Source organism: Neolamprologus brichardi, chromosome 18, assembly GCF_056152115.1.
Source record: "Neolamprologus brichardi isolate AB-2024 chromosome 18, ASM5615211v1, whole genome shotgun sequence".
NCBI lineage: Eukaryota > Metazoa > Chordata > Actinopteri > Cichliformes > Cichlidae > Neolamprologus > Neolamprologus brichardi.
In genome coordinates this window covers 1532005-1552500 of record NC_142121.1, presented here as the reverse complement: position 1 = coordinate 1552500, position 20496 = coordinate 1532005, and the positions used below count along the sequence as shown (strand labels likewise).

Sequence of the window (20496 nt, the reverse complement as noted above, 5' to 3'; positions counted from 1 at the left end):
CTTTTTAACCAGTTACCAGCTTTCCCTCGAATACCATATCTTTCCAATTTATCCAATAAAATTGAGTGATTAATTGTGTCGAAGGCCTTTTTGAGATCAACAAAAATACCAACTGCATATTTATTTTTATCCAGTGTATCAGTAATTTCTTCTACTGCCTCAATTATCGCCATTGAAGTGGTTCTTTGCGTTCTGAAACCATACTGACCAACATTAATTATTTGATGTTTTTCAAGGAATTTTTCTAGTCTTGAATTAAAAAGTTTTTCTAGAATTTTTGAGAATTGAGGCAGTAGAGAAATAGGCCTATAATTGGTAAAACTGTGTTTGTCATTACTTTTATATAGTGGTATTACTTTCGCAATTTTCATTTTCTTTGGAAAACAACCGGACTGAAATGATAAATTACAGATATATGTTAAGGGACTAGCAATATTCAGAATAACCTGTTTAACTACAGACATATTTATGTCATGATAATCCATTGAAAACTTACTTTTACATTTTAATGTGATATTTATTACTTCTTGCTCATTTGTAGCTGAGAGGAACAGTGAAGAGGGATTTGATTTTATATTACTGATATTTTCATTTTTATGACACGGGATGTCCGCTGCTAGTTCAGGGCCAACATTTATGAAGAATTTATTAAACCCATCGACAATATTACTCATGTTGTGATTTTCACCATTTGCATCAGTAAAATATTCAGGATATGATGTTCCAGAAGATCCTTGTTTAATTAAGTTGTTTAACACATCCCAAGTTCCTTTTATATTGTTTTTATTTTCATATAATCTTCTTCTATAATAAAGTTGTTTGCTCGTTCTTATAATATCAGTCAATTTATTTCTATATGCTTTATATCTTTGTTCCACTTCTTTTGTTTTTACTTTGATGAACTGTTTATACAGATTGTTTTTCTTTTTGCAAGCATTAATAATTCCTTTTGTGAGCCAAGGACTTTTTATCTTTTTTTTCTTTGTCATATGTTCGTTTACAGGACAATGTTTATTGTACAACATGGTAAAAATATCTAGAAAATTATCATAAGCCTTGTCCACATCTGACTCTTCATACACCGAACTCCAATCTTGTTGTGCGGCATCAAAATTGAAAGCATGAATTGCTTCTTCATTTATTATTCGCTTTGCTATCATGATCTTGGTATCTATTTTTTTTAAATCACAGTCACACAAAGTAAAAACTGGTAAGTGGTCAGTTATGTCACAGACAAGCAGGCCACTATTAATTTGGAAATCCATGACATTAGTAAAAATGTTGTCAATAATAGTGGCGCTATGTAATGTTATTCTGCTTGGCTTCGTTATTGTTGGATATAGTGATAAGCTGTACATGGTGTCAGTAAAGTCATCAATGGCTTTTAACCTTGTTGGATTTAGCAAGTCAATATTAAAATCACCACAGATGAATAGTAATTTTTGGTTCACCGAAGCAAACGTTTTTTCTATCCATTCATTAAAAGTGTCAATACTTGAACTGGGTGTCCGATATATGCAACTTATTATAACATTTCTCTTTTTTTCATTCATGATCTCAATAGTCAAACATTCCAAAATTCCATCAATAGCCATAGACATAGTTGTTACAACATTATATTTTATAGAGTTATGAACATATATAGCAACCCCGCCGCCCGCCTTATTTAATCTATTCATGTATTTTAAATCATATCCATTCAAACAAAAATCTATTCCTTTATCGACATTGAACCAAGTTTCAGTGATGGCTATAACACTGAAGGGGCGAGAAAATTGTTGCAAATAGTCCTTAATGAAATCAAAATTAGAGTACATACTTCTGCTGTTAAAGTGAATTAATGAGAGCTTCCCGTCTAGGTTGATTTTTTTTACATATTGTTCCTGAGTGAAATAATTACAATTTTTAACAAAAGAAGAGAGAAAGTTACTTTCAGAATCTATTTCTGGATCTATTATATTATGCTCCTTGTATTCACAATCTAGATCAATTACTTTCTGTTGAAGAATTAATTTCAACGTGTCCATGTCATTTCCTGGTGTAATTGATACATTGGTGTCAGTTATACTTGTCCAGATCCTCCATGTTCCTCACTATCAATACTTTTGCCTCTTCTGGTGTCCCGTTTAGCTTAATGAAAATCTTACAGTTTATTACCCATGTATGTTGTATTTTACCGTTCTTCTTCAGTTGCCTTGCCTTCCTCGCGATGTCTGCGTTTTTTCGTGTCAGATGCTCATTAATGAAAACGTCCGTGCCTTTCAGTTTGCGTCCTTGTTTCAGCAGTGCAACCTTGTTCTTCCGATTGACAAATCTCATAATGACGGCCGGCGGTCTGTCACTCCTCCTGGGCAGTGAGTGACATGCTTCTATGTGCTCCAGGTCCATCTCTATCCCCTTGCTTTGGAGGAAGGACGCCACCTGTTGCTCCACCGAGCGGGTCTCCTCGTCGCTGGGCTCCCCGACGTTCCCGGCCACCGCGCGCGCGTACGAGCGCAGCTTGATTTTAATACCGCTGATGACCACGTCGTTCGTACGGGTGTACTGCTCCAGCTCATCCACCCGCCGCTCGAGATCCATGATCCGTCTGTCCTTCTCGGCATTTTGGAGGCGTAGCTGTTTTACCTCCTCCAAAAGCCCCAGAAGCAACTCCTGCTGCGCCCTGACTGCGGCCACGTCTCCGCACAGTGCTCCGAGGGAGGTTTTAATGTCCTCAACCTCCTCTGGTGTTGGGCCTTTCTTGGGTGGCATGCTGAAGCGAGAGCACGAGGCGGCCACCACGATTAAAAAAAAAAAAAACACCCAGCACGCCCCTGCGGGCGGTTTATCCTTCAAGCTCGGGTCCTCTACCAGAGGCCTGGGAGCTTGAGGGTCCTGCGCAGTATCTTAGCTGTTCCCAGTACTGCGCTCTTCTGGACAGAGATCTCCGATGTTATTCCCGGGATCTGCTGGAGCCACTCGCCTAACTTGGGAGTCACCGCACCTAGTGCTCCGATTACCACGGGGACCACCGATACCTTCACCCTCCACATCCTCTCGAGCTCTTCTCTGAGCCCTTGGTATTTCTCCAGCTTCTCGTGTTCCTTCTTCCTGATATTGCTGTCATTCGGAACCGCTACATCGATCACTACGGCCGTCTTCTTCTGTTTGTCTACTACCACTATGTCCGGTTGGTTAGCCACCACCATTTTGTCCGTCTGTATCTGGAAGTCCCACAGGATCTTAGCTCGGTCATTCTCCACCACCCTTGGGGGCATTTCCCATTTTGACCTCGGGACTTCCAGGTTATACTCGGCACAGATGTTCCTGTACACTATGCCGGCCACTTGGTTATGGCGTTCCATGTATGCCTTGCCTGCTAGCATCTTGCACCCTGCTGTTATGTGCTGGATTGTCTCTGGGGCATCTTTACACAGCCTGCACCTGGGGTCTTGCCTGGTGTGATAGACCCCAGCCTCTATGGATCTTGTACTCAGAGCTTGTTCTTGTGCTGCCATGATTAGTGCCTCTGTGCTATCTTTCAGTCCAGCTTTGTCCAGCCACTGGTAGGATTTCTGGATATCAGCCACCTCCTCTATCTGCCGGTGGTACATACCGTGCAGGGGCCTGTCCTTCCATGATGGTTCCTCGTCTCCCTCCTCTTTCTTGGGTTTCTGCTGCCTGAGGTATTCACTGAGCACGCTGTCAGTTGGGGCCATCTCCGTGATGTATTCTTGGATGTTCGTTGTCTCATCCTGGACTGTGGTGCTGACACTCACCAGTCCCCGACCCCCTTCCTTCCGCTTAGCGTACAGCCTCAGGGTGCTGGACTTGGGGTGAAACCCTCCATGCATGGTAAGGAGCTTTCTTGTCTTTATGTCAGTGGCTTCTATCTCCTCCTTTGGCCAGCCTATTACCCCAGCAGGGTACCTGATCACGGGCAGGGCGTACGTGTTGATGGCCCGGATCTTGTTCTTACCGTTCAACTGACTCCTCAGGACTTGCCTGACCCTCTGCAGGTACTTGGTGGTTGCAGCTTTCCTAGCGGCCTCTTCATGGTTCCCATTCGCCTGCGGGATCCCCAGGTACTTGTAACTGTCCTCTATGTCTGCAATGTTGCCTTCTGGTAGTTCAATCCCCTCAGTTCTGACTACCTTCCCTCTCTTTGTTACCATCCGACTACACTTCTCCAGCCCGAACGACATTCCAATGTCATTGCTGTATAGCCTGGTAGTGTGGATCAGTGAATCGATGTCTCGTTCACTCTTGGCATACAGCTTGATGTCATCCATGTACAGGAGGTGGCTGACAACTGCTCCATTCTGTAGTCGGTATCCGTAGCCAGTCTTGTTAATGATCTCACTGAGGGGGTTCAGGCCTATGCAGGTTCAATATCGATACGAGTATTGTTGCACCCCTAATATATACATATATATACAGACAGATAGATAGATAGATAGATAGATAGATAGATAGATAGATAGATAGATAGATAGGGGTGTGTGTGTGTGTGTGTGTGTGTGTATATATATACACGTATGTAGACGCCAGGTCAGGAGGGAGATATCATCAGCCCCACCCGAGATTGGGTACCAAAGATAGGGTATCGCCCCAAGGTTCCTAGTTAAACAGTGGCGTCCCATTACAAAAATCAAATCAAATCTTTTGATATTATTACTATCATTGCCTAAAATGTTTATTATGAGTTGAGTGTTGACTGAGATGCAGAGCCTGAACTCCAGAGTTTCTCCAAAGTTTCATTTACTATTTTTGTGATCATCACAAAAAAGACAAAAAAACAAAGTAATTTTTTAAAAAAGAAATTAATAAATAATAAATACATTTATTTTAGAGTGTGATTTAATTGATGGAGTCCTGGTATTAATGTTTTTGCTTCTTCTTTTGCAGGATTGACTCTGTGGGATCGTCATGAGCTGATGAAAGATATAGCAGAAAGATCAAAGCCCTCTAATGAGTTTGAAATTGTTGCATCTGAATCAATTTCTGGCAAATCTTCAGCTCTAAATGTTGAAGCTTCACTGAAGGCAAGTTTCCTGGGTGGACTGGTTCAGGTTAGTGGATCTGCCAAATATCTGAATGATAGTAAATCTTCCAGAAATCAGGCCAGAGTAACACTGAAGTACAAGGCAACCACAAAGTTCCAGGAGCTGTCCATGAATCATCTTGGAAGAGGAAACGTGAAGCATTCATATGTTTTTGATCAAGGATTAGCAACACATGTAGTCACAGCTATTCTTTATGGAGCACAAGCTTTCTTTGTATTTGACCGAGAAGTTTCTGAACAGGAAAATCATCAAGATGTTCAGGGCAACTTGAAGGTGACCATCAAGAAGATTCCCTTACTTTCTATAGAAGGTGAAGGTTCCCTGAAGATGGAAGAGAAGGACAAAGCCAGTCTTGATAAATTCTCCTGTAAATTTTATGGAGACTTCTGTCTTCCAAAACCACCAACAACCTTTCAAGGTGCAGTAGAAGTCTACCAAAGCCTGCCAGGATTACTAGGAGCTAAAGGAAAAAATGCTGTACCAGTGATGGTCTGGCTGCTGCCACTGACAGCTTTAGATTCTTCTGCTGCTAAACTCGTCCGTGAGATCAGTACAGGATTAGTTCAAGAAGCACAGAGAGTCCTGGAGGACTTCAGTGAGCTGGAAATGAGGTCCAATGATGTACTGAGAACCAGCACTGCACAGCAGTTCCCACAGATTGATAAAAAGATTAAAAGTTTTAAAGAAATGTGCTCTGAGCTCAAGCTGGAATTCCAACAAACTTTGACAAAGAAACTTCCTTCAATCCGAGGAGGAGGAGAAGAGGAAGCTGAGCTTGCAGAGATCCTGAAGAAGAGACATTCTTCACCTTTCAACAGCAAAAACCTGAATGACTGGATGGACTGTAAAGAGAGAGAAGTTGACACATTAATATCTTTTACCAAGATGATGGAAAATTCTAAAATCATCTCGTCTCAAAATGATCTGTACAAGGAAAGTCTGAGTGCAGAGCATGTTGTGTGTTTTGTTTTCACCTCTCTGGGAAAGGATGAACCGTACCTCTCAGCTTTATCACAATACTTAAAAGGAAAAACCAACCCAGACCTTCAAGATCCTCACACTCATGATGTAGAGAAGGAACAATGGTACGCCTCAAAAGAAGTAACAGGTGAAATGAGGAAGAAAGCTAAACTCTTCAGTGATTTTGCAGAGGCCAACAAGGAGAACAAGAACATTAGGTTCCTGACAGTGGGGTTAACTAATGAGACCCAGGAAGGTTCCAGCATCCACCTTTATGAAGGTGGATTTGCTGTCAGTGAGAACTTTGAGCCTCCTTCAAAGCCTGAAACTGTGACAGCAGCTGACATAAACCACAACAGTGTGACACTGAAGATTTCTCCACCCAGGTTTGGAGCAGAGAACATCACCTCCTACTCTGTTGAGCACTGTGTCAGTGGAGAGGATGGATGGCAGGAGAAGACAGAAGTTGAAGAAGTCACAGTGAGAGATCTGAATCCAAACAAAGAGTATGTGTTCAGATGCAGAGCAGTGACCTCAGCAGGTGTCGGGCCGGATAATCAAGTTTCTATTAAAACCTTACCCTGCAGCCCTCCTGGAAAACCTCGACTTGAACCAAAGTCAACTGAGATATCAGTGAGCTGGGAGAAACCTGCTGAGCTCGGAGAGGATGTGCAGATATTGAGCTACATGGTGGAGTATTCAAAAACAGATGATAATGAGGAAGCTCTGCAGTGGAACCAAACAAAGTCAGCAGGTGAAAAGGTGATCCTTTCAGGTCTTCAGACAGATACAGAATATGCAGTCAGGGTCAGATGTGATTGTGGTTCAGCTGGAAGAAGCAAAGAAAGCATCACTGTTAAAGTCTGCACAACATTTAACCGCCTCGCAGAACTTCTCAAAGATAAAAAGGAAACGATCAAATCTGATTCCCCCTCAGTTTACAAACTCCCTCTGACAGAAGAACACATGAACATAGATGGATGCAGGAAGTTTAACTTTGGAGAACAAAGCACGAGGCAGAATCGTACAATAATGCTTTTTGGAGCGACTGGATCAGGAAAGTCCACTCTGATCGATGGGATGATCAACTACATTGTTGGTGTCGAGTGGGAGGACAGTTTCAGGTTTAAATTCATTAATGAGGATCAGTCAACATCACGAGCTCACAGTCAGACCTCTGAAGTCACTGTTTACAAAATCAACCACCAGGATGGATTTAAAATCCCGTTCTCTCTGACCATTATTGACACTCCAGGCTTTGGAGATACAAGAGGCATAGAAAGAGACAGAGCGATCACAGAGCAGCTACATAATCTCTTCTCTGCTCAGCACGGTGTCACTGACATTGATGCTGTGTGTTTTGTAGCTCCGGCTGCTCAAGTGAGATCCACAACACAGAAATACGTGTTTGATTCAATGCTCTCAATCTTTGGCAAAGATGTGGCAGAAAACATCAGGATCCTGGTGACATTTGCAGATGGTCAGCGACCTCCAGTTCTAGAGACAGTGAGAGCTTCAGGTGTCCCATTACCTACAGCTGATGATGGGCTGCCTGTACACTTCAAATTTAATAATTCAGCCTTGTTTGCACACAACAGATCATCTCAGAATGACGACACTCTTTACGAAGATGAAGAAGAGGAAAACTTTGGTCAGATGTTTTGGGAAATGAGCACAAACAACATGAAGAGTTTTTTTGATTCTGTAGAAGTCACACAAGCAAAAAGCTTGAAACAGTCCAACGAGGTCCTCAATCAAAGAAGGCAGCATGAAATAGTAGGACAAGCTTGGTGGAAATTAAGCAGACTGCGGTCAGTCGGGCTTCGGGAGCTAAAAGACACAACTAAAAAACTAAGAGAGTTTGAGGCGCAGATCAACAAAAATGAGAACGCCGAATTTGAAGTTACAGTCATGAACCCTAAGCAGGAGGATGCTGGTAATTTCAGTACCAACTGTAAGAAGTGTAAGTTTACATGCCATTATCCCTGTCCTGTGAAAAAGGATGCAGCTGAAAATTGCTGTGCTGCAATGGATTCAAATGGATGCTGCACTGTGTGCCCAAGCAAATGTTCGTGGGAAGAGCATGTCAACGAGAAGAAAAAATGGGAGTATAGAGAGGATACACGGAAACAATCAGTCAGAGAGCTGAAAGAAAGCATCGGTGTCACCGATGATAAGATGACTGCTGAGGCTCTGGTTAAAAAACTGGAAAGTGTATTTTCTGATAAACTGCCTGATGTGACGGAATTGGCGAAAATGTCGTTTAAGTGTGAGGACACGCTTAAACAGATAGCACTGAAACCAGATCCTCTGTCCATCTCAGAATACATCGACATGCTGATCGAGGAAGAGAAATCAGAGGCCAACCCAGGCTGGGAGAAACGAGTGTGGTTCCTGCAGGGGACGGGAGCTAAAATACCACAAACATGTGCAATACTGTGATTGGTCAGAAAAACAGAAACAAAAAACAAAAAATCAAATGTGTGCAAGTCTTATTGTTCACATGATTGAGAACAACAAGAATAACGCTAATAACACTCATAAAAATTTACTGCATGGACATAAATGACTAAATGAAGCAGTAGTGCTGGTATTAGCAGAGCTGTTGATCATGTTAATTTACATAAAAGATCACAAATCCTTAAGTTGTTTTCTTTTTACCTAATTATTGTTCAGAAGATAAGACAAACTGACTGATTGGAGACTTATTTAACTAAATCATTCTGCACCTCTGTGCCTCAGATTAATCAGTACATATGATTGTAATTTGTTCATCTGGACAAAATCAACTTGAGTGTGGATCAGGATTTTACGATTGTATGAAATCTGATCATTTACTGTTCAAGTAAAAATTATTTTCATTTTAAGACTTTCACTCCAATTGTTCTTTCTTACCTGGCAAAGATCATTTTTAAACTTGACTGCAATGAGAATTAATAACCAATAAATAAATTGCATTATACTAAAGTGTTATCGTCTGTTTTTGCCTCTAACTGAACGTTGTGGTAAATTGTTGTGGTAGAAACAGATGTGGGAGGGTTGTTGTTCGATGTGAAGAAACTGTCTCATTCAAGACCTTTTACACTCTTTCTTTTTTAAATATTTTTTGGCCTTTTTTAGCTTTATTTGATAGACACAGTGAAGAGACGATAGGAAAGCGGGGGCAGAGCGAGAAGGGGGCAGACATGCAAATGGCCACAGGTCGGACTTGGACCCGGGCCGGCCGCTCTCAGCTGTATGGTATGTGGTCGCCTGAGTTAAACCGGCGCCCTTTTCACACTCTCATAGACATACATGCCAACCCTCATGATTTTTCCAGGAGAATCCCGAATTTCAATGCCCCTCCTGAAAATCTCCCGGAGCCACGATTCTCCCGAATTTCTCCTGATTTTCCACCCGGACAACAAAAATGAAAAACCATATCCCAGAATTCATGGCGTCTCAATTCCAGTTTCCAACAATGGCGGCAGCTATTTAGTTTTAATATTACTCTTATTTCTCTTTCTGGTCGCAAAATAAACTTTTAACATATTTTCAGGCGAGAATGTAGCTGTGTAAACTTCAAATAGCTGAGCCGACCGACACATCGTTTTCAACCCCCCACGGTCTTTCGCTACTCAGGTTAAACATGATATATAAGTCACTTAGATAACCTAATAATGTTATTGCTTGACTTCTTTCAGTGTTTTATTTGTTCGTGAGTAAATCAGTTTGGCTGAGATTAAATAAAGCTTTATTAATCATCGGGTGGGTTCCTCCAGGGTTTTCACACTGCTGAATAAACGTCAAACACAAAACTGCAGCTGGTCCAAAACGCTGCAGCACGGTTACTAACTGGCACATGCAAGCGAGAACACACATCTCCCATACTGGCATCATTACACTGTCTGCATATTAGCTTTAGAATTAATTTTAAGATTTAATTATTTGTTTTTAAGGCGTTGCACGGGTTAGCACCCTCACACCTTTCTGATCTTTTAAAGTGGTTCACTGAGGTCTGTGGATCAAATGCTCCTGGCTGTCCTGAGATTAAAGCAGAGAGGAGATCGGGCCTTTGCTGTAACTGCTACTAAACTGTGGAACAAACTGCCCCTTCACATCAGGACCTCCCCAACACTGGACACTTTCAAAACCCGTCTGAAAACACACTACTCGACTACTCCGCCTACTCCATGAGTTTTAAATCAGAATGAGTTTGTATTACTGTTATTTATCTTATTTCTTACTCAAATCTTCTCATTTTATTATTCTTTTTCTTAGCTTTTATCATGTCTCCCTATGTTTTTATTTCTTTTGATCATCTTAATTGTCAGCACCTTGGTCAACATTTGTCGTTGTCGTTTTTGCTGTAGTTTTGCTTTTGGACCAGCAGAGGGAGCTCTTGAATACAAATCCTCTGTTGGTCTGTGAGTTACCTGAACGCATCAATAAAACTGTAGCTGTAGAGTACAAGGATGAAGGATGCTACTACTCTCCAACCACAAAGACTCACCTGATGACATATCTGATAATATTATAGATCCCTGCAGGTGATGCACAGAAACACTCCAAAGCCAGCAGCTCAAACAGAAAGAGTCCTGGAAAATCATCAGTCTGTGTTTGGCCTGTGTCTCTAAAGCCATATAGATGTTTTCCCCATACAACATAAATATAAGAATTAAGCATGAAACCAGGTAAAAAATATGTTGTATGAGAAACAGCAGTAAGTATCATGAAGGTTTTATAAAACCATAACAGTCAGTGGCTGTGTTTCCATCAGTCAGTGTAACGGGCACGTTGTACACATCCTCGTATGAAGCGACAGGTCAGGACGTCTTCAGGCGTCCCAGACGCTGACTGAAGGTCTTTCTGCTTCTTTCAGGCTTTTTTCATGTTATTCTGAAACCAGAATTATAGCACAAGTGTCCATTAAAAGTTAGTAAAACTCTGGATCTTCAGATTGTGATGTTTCACCTCAGTTTTTAAAAAACTGAAAACCTAAAAATGTAAAACTTAATTAATTTACATGATTAAAGTAAGACCTGTAGGAATCTAACCAACCTAGCTAATTACTTCCTGGTTATTATAATAACTTCCATCACTCTATACATTGTAATCAGAGAAAGTACATTATCTAATGGATTTAAGGTACAGAGAAATGTAAATGTGAGACATCCAACCATCAAACAACACATGCTGCTCATGTCTGAACGAACAGGTAAACAGGCTGTGGTACCTGTGCAGCTCCATTCAGAGGTCAAAGTAGGTAAAAAGTCTGATTCAGATCACTCAGCTGCACAAAGGACGAGGTCAGAGGTCAAAATATTTCAATAATGACCCTGAAAGATGATCCATCCATTTGTTTTCAGATGTGCACTTCCAGTATAACAGGTTACATCCTGGGCAGGTCTCTGATCCCTCACAGGGAACAATCACGTGTTCTCACACCGTCACCAGTAAACCCAGCATGTGTTTGGACTGTGGGAGGAAGCCGGAGAGAACCCACCCGGGAAGAACCTCCACACAGGAAGTCTCACCAAAGAGCCTTCCTGCTGTGATCAATGCCACCCTGAAAAAATAATAATCAAGATATTTATTTTTAACTGCACAGCTATGTTTAATGTATCATCAATGACCACACACAGGCAACTAAATTATTATCTAAAATATCCATTTATGTTCGTTTAAGGCACAAACCAGAGAAGTTATGACTCACAGCAAAATCATCACGACTAAAACCTATATTATAGGAAAATATATTTTTAAATATATACTTTAAACCACTTATTATAAAATAATCTTTACTTTACTAAAGTATAAAACACAAAAACACATTTTTGCTTAGTGCAAGGGCAGAAATAACAGAGCTCCTAAACACAAGCTAAACTGACTCATTGCATTAACTGTATATGGCTGAGCTGAGCCTGAAATAACAACACATTCATTATTTATAATCAATGTTTCAAGGTCAAATTAATCACAGCTGTTTACTTTGTTGAACAACACAACTCGTTTCATTGAAAACACCTTTTTCATTCGCAATAAGATAATATCTTCATACCGTCATCCTGTGTCCAGCTCCTCTCCTGCTGCTACATCTGCTCGTTTCATTCATCCAAATAAAGTTGATCGATCACCAGCAGAGTTGCAGCCTGACTGTGTGGCTCCCCCTGGTGGTTGTGTCCTCAAAAAACCACAGGGAGTTTATACCTGCTGCTGACCCGTCCCCTTTCATTAAGGTCACAGTTTCGTGTCACCTCGCAGGTTTTTTTGATGAGGGTGATACGATAGTGATTCATGGATCAATGAGGCAAAAATGTGACCTGACAGCGTTTGATTAATGTGGCAGAAAATCAGGTGAACGAGACGCTTTTGAGTAAATCGCTGCCAGCAGAGCTCGATGCTGCAGTACAGTTAATATTAATCATTTATCCTGCTGTCTGGAGACAGTTTGGAGGATTTGAAGAATCACAGTTGGAAGATATTTTTTAAACTGAAATTTTAAAGCTATATTTAAATCGTTTGTTGCTGCAAACCTGTGAAAAATCAAAGGTTTTAAACGCTGAGCAGCTTTTTGTCCTTGAAGCCGTCACATTTAAAAACATCCAGGAACAGCTCGAGTTTGTGGAAGTTGACCTGATGACCTGATGTCAGCTCAGTGCTGGTTGGTGCGAGTTATGGTGCTGATCTGGGTCCTGTTCCTGGCGTTTGGTGTTGGGTTTTTTTGTAATTGAAGTCTTTATTTGTTTTTAACATTTAACCACATGAAAACATAAACAAAACAACAACAGAAAAGAAAAAAGAAAAGACAGCTTCCAATCCCATGGTTAATTCACCTTTATATTTTGGGTCTATTTTCAATACTTACTAACTATCGGTACACCCGCAAAAAAAAAGACACTAAAATCAAATTCTTAAGTTATTCCATTACTGAGTGCCTACACAAACATACGACGCAGCAAGCATAAAGTTTAACTAAAGATAATTGCCCTGACCAAATAAATTCCAACCATCTCAGCCACAATACGCCCCATGATTTGTCAAAACCCTCCCTATCATCATTAATCCTCGCCAAGAATTTTTCATACGACACCATGTTCAGCATATTTTCCTTCCACCTATTATATTCTGGAGGAGATGGTTCCTTCCACACACTGAGAATAACTCGAGCCGCTGCGATCGCCCCCACCTTTATAACCACAAAGTCATATTTTGAAACCCCAGGTAACACCGACCGATCCCCTAATAAGTACAGTCTTGGTGACAAGAGTATTATCAAACCAATCCACCTTCCAATTTTGTCCAATACTTTTTGCCAAAAGGGATAAACTTTCCCACATTCCCAAATAGCATGCATGAATGTCCCGGATTTCGTGGTTGTTGGTCCTGACCTTCTGTTTTAAATTCATATTTTTAACGTGCCTTCCACAGATGATCCGTTCGGTCTGTGACTCACCTGCAGGTCCATCAGATGGTTTCGTTCCTCGTGTCTGCAGTCTGTGTTCTTCTCTCTTCACAAACATCTTCTGAGCCGAGCGTCCTGAAACTGCCCGACGCTTCAGAGTAACAACATCGGTGTAGTCTGAGGATTAAAGCTGGTGACGTTACCATCGCTGGGACTGAAGTTTATTTTAAGCTGTTTGTTTTTTCTTCTCCTTCACATCGCTGAAGTCTGTTTGTGTTTGTCAGACTTCCTGAAGCAGCAGAGGGAGCTCTTGAATACAAATCCTCTGTTGGTCTGTGAGTTACCTGAACGCATCAATAAAACTGTAGCTGTAGAGTACAAGGACGAAGGATGCTACTACTCTCCAACCACAAAGACTCACCTGATGACATATCTGATAATATTATAGATCCCTGCAGGTGATGCACAGAAACACTCCAAAGCCAGCAGCTCAAACAGAAAGAGCCCTGGAAAATCATCAGTCTGTGTTTGGCCTGTGTCTCTAAAGCCATATGGATGTTTTTCCCCATACAACATAAATATAAGAATTAAGCATGAAACCAGGTAAAAAAAATATGTTGTATGAGAAAAAGCAGTAAGTATCATGAAGGTTTTATAAAACCATAACAGTCAGTCGCTGTGTTTCCATCAGTCAGCGCAACGGGCACGTTGTACACGTCCTCGTATGAAGCGACAGGTCAGGACGTCTTCAGGCGTCCCAGACGCTGACTGAAGGTCTTTCTGCCTCTTTCAGGCTTTTTTCATGTTATTCTGAAACCAGAATTATAGCACAAGTGTCCATTAAAAGTTAGTAAAACTCTGGAGCTTCAGATTGTGATGTTTCAGCTCAGTTTTTAAAAAAACTGAACCTAGAAATTTAAAACTTACTTTAATTATGTGAATTAATCAAGACCTGTAGGAATCTAACCAACCTAGCTAATTACTTCCTGGTTATTATAATAACTTCCACCACTTTATACATTGTAATCAGAGAAAGTACATTATCTAATGGATTTAAGGTACAGAGAAATGTAAATGTGAGACATCCAACCATCAAACAACACATGCTGCTCATGTCTGAACAAACAGGTAAACAGGCTGTGGTACCTGTGCAGCTCCATTCAGAGGTCAAAGTAGGTAAAAAGTCTGATTCGGATCACTCAGCTGCACAAAGGACGAGGTCAGAGGTCAAAATGTTTCAATAATGACCCTGAAGGTTGATCCATCCATTTGTTTTCAGATGTGCACGTCCAGTATAACAGGTTACATCCTGGGCAGGTCTCTGATCCCTCACAGGGAACAATCACGTGTTTCACACCGTCACCAGTAAACCCAGCATGTGTTTGGACTGTGGGAGGAAGCCGGAGAGAACCCACCCAGGATCAGGAAGAACCTCCACACAGGAAGTCTCACAGTGACCAAGGAGCCTTCCTGCTGTGATCAATGCCACCCTGAAAAAATAATAATCAAGTATTTATTTTTAACTGCACAGCTATGTTTAATGTATCATCAATGACCACACACAGGCAACTAAATTATTATCTAAAATATCCATTTATGTTCGTTTTAGGCACAAACATGAGAAGTTATGACTCACAGCAAAATCATCAGGACTAAAAACTATATTATAGGAAAATATATTTTTAAATATATACTTTAAACCACTTATTATAAAATAATCTTTACTTTACTAAAGTATAAAACACAAAAACACATTTTTGCTTAGTGCAAGGGCAGAAATAACAGAGCTCCTAAACACAAGCTGAACTGACTCATTGCATTAACTGTATATGGCTGAGCCTGAAATAACAACACATTCATTATCTATAACCAATGTTTCAAGGTCAAATTAATCACAGCTGTTTACTTTGTTGAACAACACAACTCGTTTCATTGAAAACACCTTTTTCATTTGCAATAAAATAATATCTTCATACCGTCATCCTGTGTCCAGCTCCTCTCCTTCTGCTACATCTGCTCGTTTCATTCATCCAAATAAAGTTGATCGATCACCAGCAGACTTGCAGCCTGACTGTGTGGCTCCCCCTGGTGGTTGTGTCCTCAAACAACCACAGAGAGTTTATACCTGCTGCTGACCCGTCCCCTTTCATTAAGGTCACAGTTTCGTGTCACCTCGCAGGTTTTTTTGATGAGGGTGATACGATAGTGATTCATGGATCAATGAGGCAAAAATGTGACCTGACAGCGTTTGATTAATGTGGCAGAAAATCAGGTGAACGAGACGCTTTTGAGTAAATCGCTGCCAGCAGAGCTCGATGCTGCAGTACAGTTAATATTAATCATTTATCCTGCTGTCTGGAGACAGTTTGGAGGATTTGAAGAATCACAGTTGGAAGATATTTTTTAAACTGAAATTTTAAAGCTATATTTAAATCGTTTGTTGCTGCAAACCTGTGAAAAATCAAAGGTTTTAAACGCTGAGCAGCTTTTTGTCCTTGAAGCCGTCACATTTAAAAACATCCAGGAACAGCTCGAGTTTGTGGAAGTTGACCTGATGACCTGATGTCAGCTCAGTGCTGGTTGGTGCGAGTTATGGTGCTGATCTGGGTCCTGTTCCTGGCGTTTGGTTTTTTTGTAATTGAAGTCTTTATTTGTTTTTAACATTTAACCACATGAAAACATAAACAAAACAACAACAGAAAAGAAAAAAGAAAAGACAGCTTCCAATCCCATGGTTAATTCACCTTTATATTTTGGGTCTATTTTCAATACTTACTAACTATCGGTACACCCGCAAAAAAAAAGACACTAAAATCAAATTCTTAAGTTATTCCATTACTGAGTGCCTACACAAACATACGACGCAGCAAGCATAAAGTTTAACTAAAGATAATTGCCCTGACCAAATAAATTCCAACCATCTCAGCCACAATACGCCCCATGATTTGTCAAAACCCTCCCTATCATCATTAATCCTCGCCAAGAATTTTTCATACGACACCATTTTCAGCATATTTTTTCCACCTATTATATTCTGGAGGAGATGGTTCCTTCCACACACTGAGAATAACTCGAGCCGCTGCGATCGCCCCCACCTTTATAACCACAAAGTCATATTTTGAAACCCCAGGTAACACCGACCGATCCCCTAATAAGTACAGTCTTGGTGACAAGGGTATTATCAAACCAATCCACCTTCCATTTTTGTCCAATACTTTTTGCCAAAAGGGATAAACTTTCCCACATTCCCAAATAGCATGCATGAATGTCCCGGATTTCGTGGTTGTTGGTCCTGACCTTCTGTTTTAAATTCATATTTTTAACGTGCCTTCCACAGATGATCCGTTCGGTCTGTGACTCACCTGCAGGTCCATCAGATGGTTTCGTTCCTCGTCTCTGCAGTCTGTATTCTTCTCTCTTCACAAACATCTTCTGAGCCGAGCGTCCTGAAACTGCCCGACGCTTCAGAGTAACAACATCGGTGTAGTCTGAGGATTAAAGCTGGTGACGTTACCATCGCTGGGACTGAAGTTTATTTTAAGCTGTTTGTTTTTTCTTCTCCTTCACATCTCTGAAGTCTGTTTGTGTTTGTCAGACTTCCTGAAGCAGCAGAGGGAGCTCTTGAATACAAATCCTCTGTTGGTCTGTGAGTTACCTGAACGCATCAATAAAACTGTAGCTGTAGAGTACAAGGACGAAGGATGCTACTACTCTCCAACCACAAAGACTCACTTGATGACATATCTGATAATATTATAGATCCCTGCAGGTGATGCACAGAAACACTCCAAAGCCAGCAGCTCAAACAGAAAGAGCCCTGGAAAATCATCAGTCTGTGTTTGGCCTGTGTCTCTAAAGCCATATGGATGTTTTTCCCCATACAACAGAAATATAAGAATTAAGCATGAAACCAGGTAAAAAAAATATGTTGTATGACAAAAAGCAGTAAGTATCATAAAGGTTTTATAAAACCATAACAGTCGGTGGCTGTGTTTCCATCAGTCAGCGTAACGGGCACGTTGTACACATCCTCGTATGAAGCGACAGGTCAGGACGTCTTCAGGCGTCCCAGACGCTGACTGAAGGTCTTTCTGCCTCTTTCAGGCTTTTTTCATGTTATTCTGAAACCAGAATTATAGCACAAGTGTCCATTAAAAGTTAGTAAAACTCTGGATCTTCAGATTGTGATGTTTCAGCTCAGTTTTTTAAAAAAATGTAACCTAGAAATTTAAAACTTACTTTCATTATGTGAATTAATCAAGACCTGTAGGAATCTAACCAACCTAGCTAATTACTTCCTGGTTATTATAATAACTTCCACCACTCGATACATTGTAATCAGAGAAAGTACATTATCTAATGGATTTAAGGTACAGAGAAAAGTAAATGTAAGACATCCAACCATCAAACAACACATGCTGCTCATGTCTGAACAAACAGGTAAAAAGGCTGTGGTACCTGTGCAGCTCCATTCAGAGGTCAAAGTAGGTAAAAAGTCTGATTCGGATCACTCAGCTGCACAAAGGACGAGGTCAGAGGTCAAAATATTTCAATAATGACCCTGAAAGATGATCAATCCATTTGTTTTCAGATGTGCACGTCCAGTATAACAGGTTACATCCTGGGCAGGTCTCTGATCCCTCACAGGGAACAATCACGTGTTCACACACCGTCACCAGTAAACCCAGCATGTGTTTGGACTGTGGGAGGAAGCCGGAGAGAACCCACCCAGGAAGAACCTCCACACAGGAAGTCTCACCAAGGAGCCTTCCTGCTGTGATCAATGCCACCCTGAAAAAATAATAATCAAGTATTTATTTTTAACTGCACAGCTATGTTTAATGTATCATCAATGACCACACACAGGCAACTAAATTATTATCTAAAATATCCATTTATGTTCGTTTAAGGCACAAACCAGAGAAGTTATGACTCACAGCAAAATCATCAGGACTAAAAACTATATTATAGGAAAATATATTTTTAAATATATACTTTAAACCACTTATTATAAAATAATCTTTACTTTACTAAAGTATAAAACACAAAAACACATTTTTGCTTAGTGCAAGGGCAGAAATAACAGAGCTCCTAAACACAAGCTGAACTGACTCATTGCATTAACTGTATATGGCTGAGCCTGAAATAACAACACATTCATTATCTATAACCAATGTTTCAAGGTCAAATTAATCACAGCTGTTTACTTTGTTGAACAACACAACTCGTTTCATTGAAAACACCTTTTTCATTTGCAATAAAATAATATCTTCATACCGTCATCCTGTGTCCAGCTCCTCTCCTTCTGCTACATCTGCTCGTTTCATTCATCCAAATAAAGTTGATCGATCACCAGCAGATTTGTGTCATAAAGGTGCAGCTGTGCAGCCTGACTGTGTGGCTCCCCCTGGTGGTTGTGTCCTCAAACAACCACAGAGAGTTTATACCTGCTTCTGACCCGTCCCCTTTCATTAAGGTCACAGTTTCGTGTCACCTCGCAGGTTTTTTTGATGAGGGTGATACGATAGTGATTCGTGGATCAATGAGGCAAAAATGTGAACGGACAGCATTTGATTAATGTGGCAGAAAATCAGGTGAACGAGACGCTTTTGAGTAAATCGCTGCCAGCAGAGCTCGATGCTGCAGTACAGTTAATATTAATCATTTATCCTGCTGTCTGGAGACAGTTTGGAGGATTTGAAGAATCACAGTTGGAAGATATTTTTAAACTGAAATTTTAAAGATACATTTAAATCGTTTGTTCCTGCAAACCTGTGAAAAATCAAAGGTTTTAAACGCTGAGCAGCTTTTTGTCCTTGAAGCCGTCACATTTAAAAACATCCAGGAACAGCTCGAGTTTGTGGAAGTTGACCTGATGACCTGCTGGTTGGTGCGAGCTGTGAGTCATGGTGCTGATCGGGGTCCTGTTCCTGGGGTTTGGTGGTTTTTGGTCCTGACCTTCTGTTTTAAATTCATATTTTTAACGTGCCTTCCACAGATGATCCGTTCGGTCTGTGACTCACCTGCAGGTCCATCAGATGGTTTCGTTCCTCGTGTCTCCGCAGTCTGTGTTCTTCTCTCTTCACAAACATCTTCTGAGCCGAGCGTCCTGAAACTGCCCGACGCTTCAGCGTAACATCGGTGTAGTCTGAGGATTAAGGCTGGTGACGTTACCATCGCTGGGACTGAAGTTTATTTTAAGCTCTTTGTTTTTTCTTCTCCTTCCTGGAGCAGCAGAGGGACCTCGGAGCCTCCACGTCTCCTCTGGCCTGCAGGCCTGAACTTTATTAAATTGCTGTTATTTGGTGCAGGAATTTCCTGCGATATCACCCAGTTTCCCAGACCTGGATTCAGACTGGTCCCAGACCAGAGGAAGTTCACTGAGGATGTCCGAGGTAAAAAGACTTCTGCCTCTGAAACAGGTTTAAATGTTTACGTGCTGCATGGCACAGAAATAAAATCTAATGAATCAGGTTTAATCATGGAAACGAGGATTCAAGTTTGTAAAATTAGACTGAAGTTCAGATCTTTAGAATCAAATCTGGTTTCTTTTAAAAGTGAAATCAAACATGTTTATACTTCTGTCTCCAAACAGTTTGTAAAGTTGTGAACGTGTTCTTTTTTCAAAAACTCAAAGCAGAAACGGATCTTCTTCTTCCTGCACGAGCAGATAATGATCGACAAACAAAACGCCGCCATCGCCACACAGCTGCCCGACCCCCACGCCCCGCGGTGTGACAAAGGTTTGCGGCGTTCAGGTGACAATGGGATTAACGGACGATGCTCTCCGCGAATCTGCAGCCCCGGCGAGAGAGAGACACAGAGAGCGAGCGAGCATGGTGAGTCTAGGCGGCTGTTCGTGTCGTCAGCGGTGACAAAAGCGTCGTTGTTGATGCTCCAACACGCTGACAGAGCGATCAGCTGACACAGGCAGGGCTTGTTTAACAACACACACTCCATACCCACGACACACACACACACACACAGGCCATGGACCCCAGGAGGATAGAAAAACAAACACACACACAAAATCAAATATTCGTATAACGGGCCAGTGTTGGTTTAGAATGTGTTGATTCATCTGAACCACAATGGTACCACAGTGTG

The 20496-nt window shown here is 41.1% G+C and overlaps 2 protein-coding genes across 2 annotated transcripts in view; one reads left to right on the top strand and one right to left on the bottom strand.

Moving 5' to 3' along the window:
* LOC148097234 (uncharacterized) overlaps positions 1-8579 on the top strand; it is a 13941-nt gene extending 5362 nt beyond the window's left edge. Inside the window, exon 2 of the mRNA XM_087832075.1 lies at positions 4888-8579. Within this exon, the coding sequence (XP_087688201.1) occupies positions 4888-8447 (3560 nt within the window). The 3' untranslated portion in view covers positions 8448-8579. The remainder of the gene's footprint in view (positions 1-4887) is intronic.
* On the bottom strand, positions 2007-2751 carry LOC148097235 (uncharacterized). Its single transcript, XM_087832076.1, has one exon. The coding sequence runs from the start codon at positions 2749-2751 to the stop codon at positions 2059-2061; it is 693 nt and encodes a 230-aa protein (XP_087688202.1). The 3' UTR covers positions 2007-2058.
* Positions 8580-20496: the final 11917 nt, after the last annotated feature.

Bases quoted from the DNA above. Each gene is read 5' to 3' on its own strand.
- LOC148097235 (XM_087832076.1), bottom strand. From the start codon at position 2,751: ATGCCACCCAAGAAAGGCCCAACACCAGAGGAGGTTGAGGACATTAAA.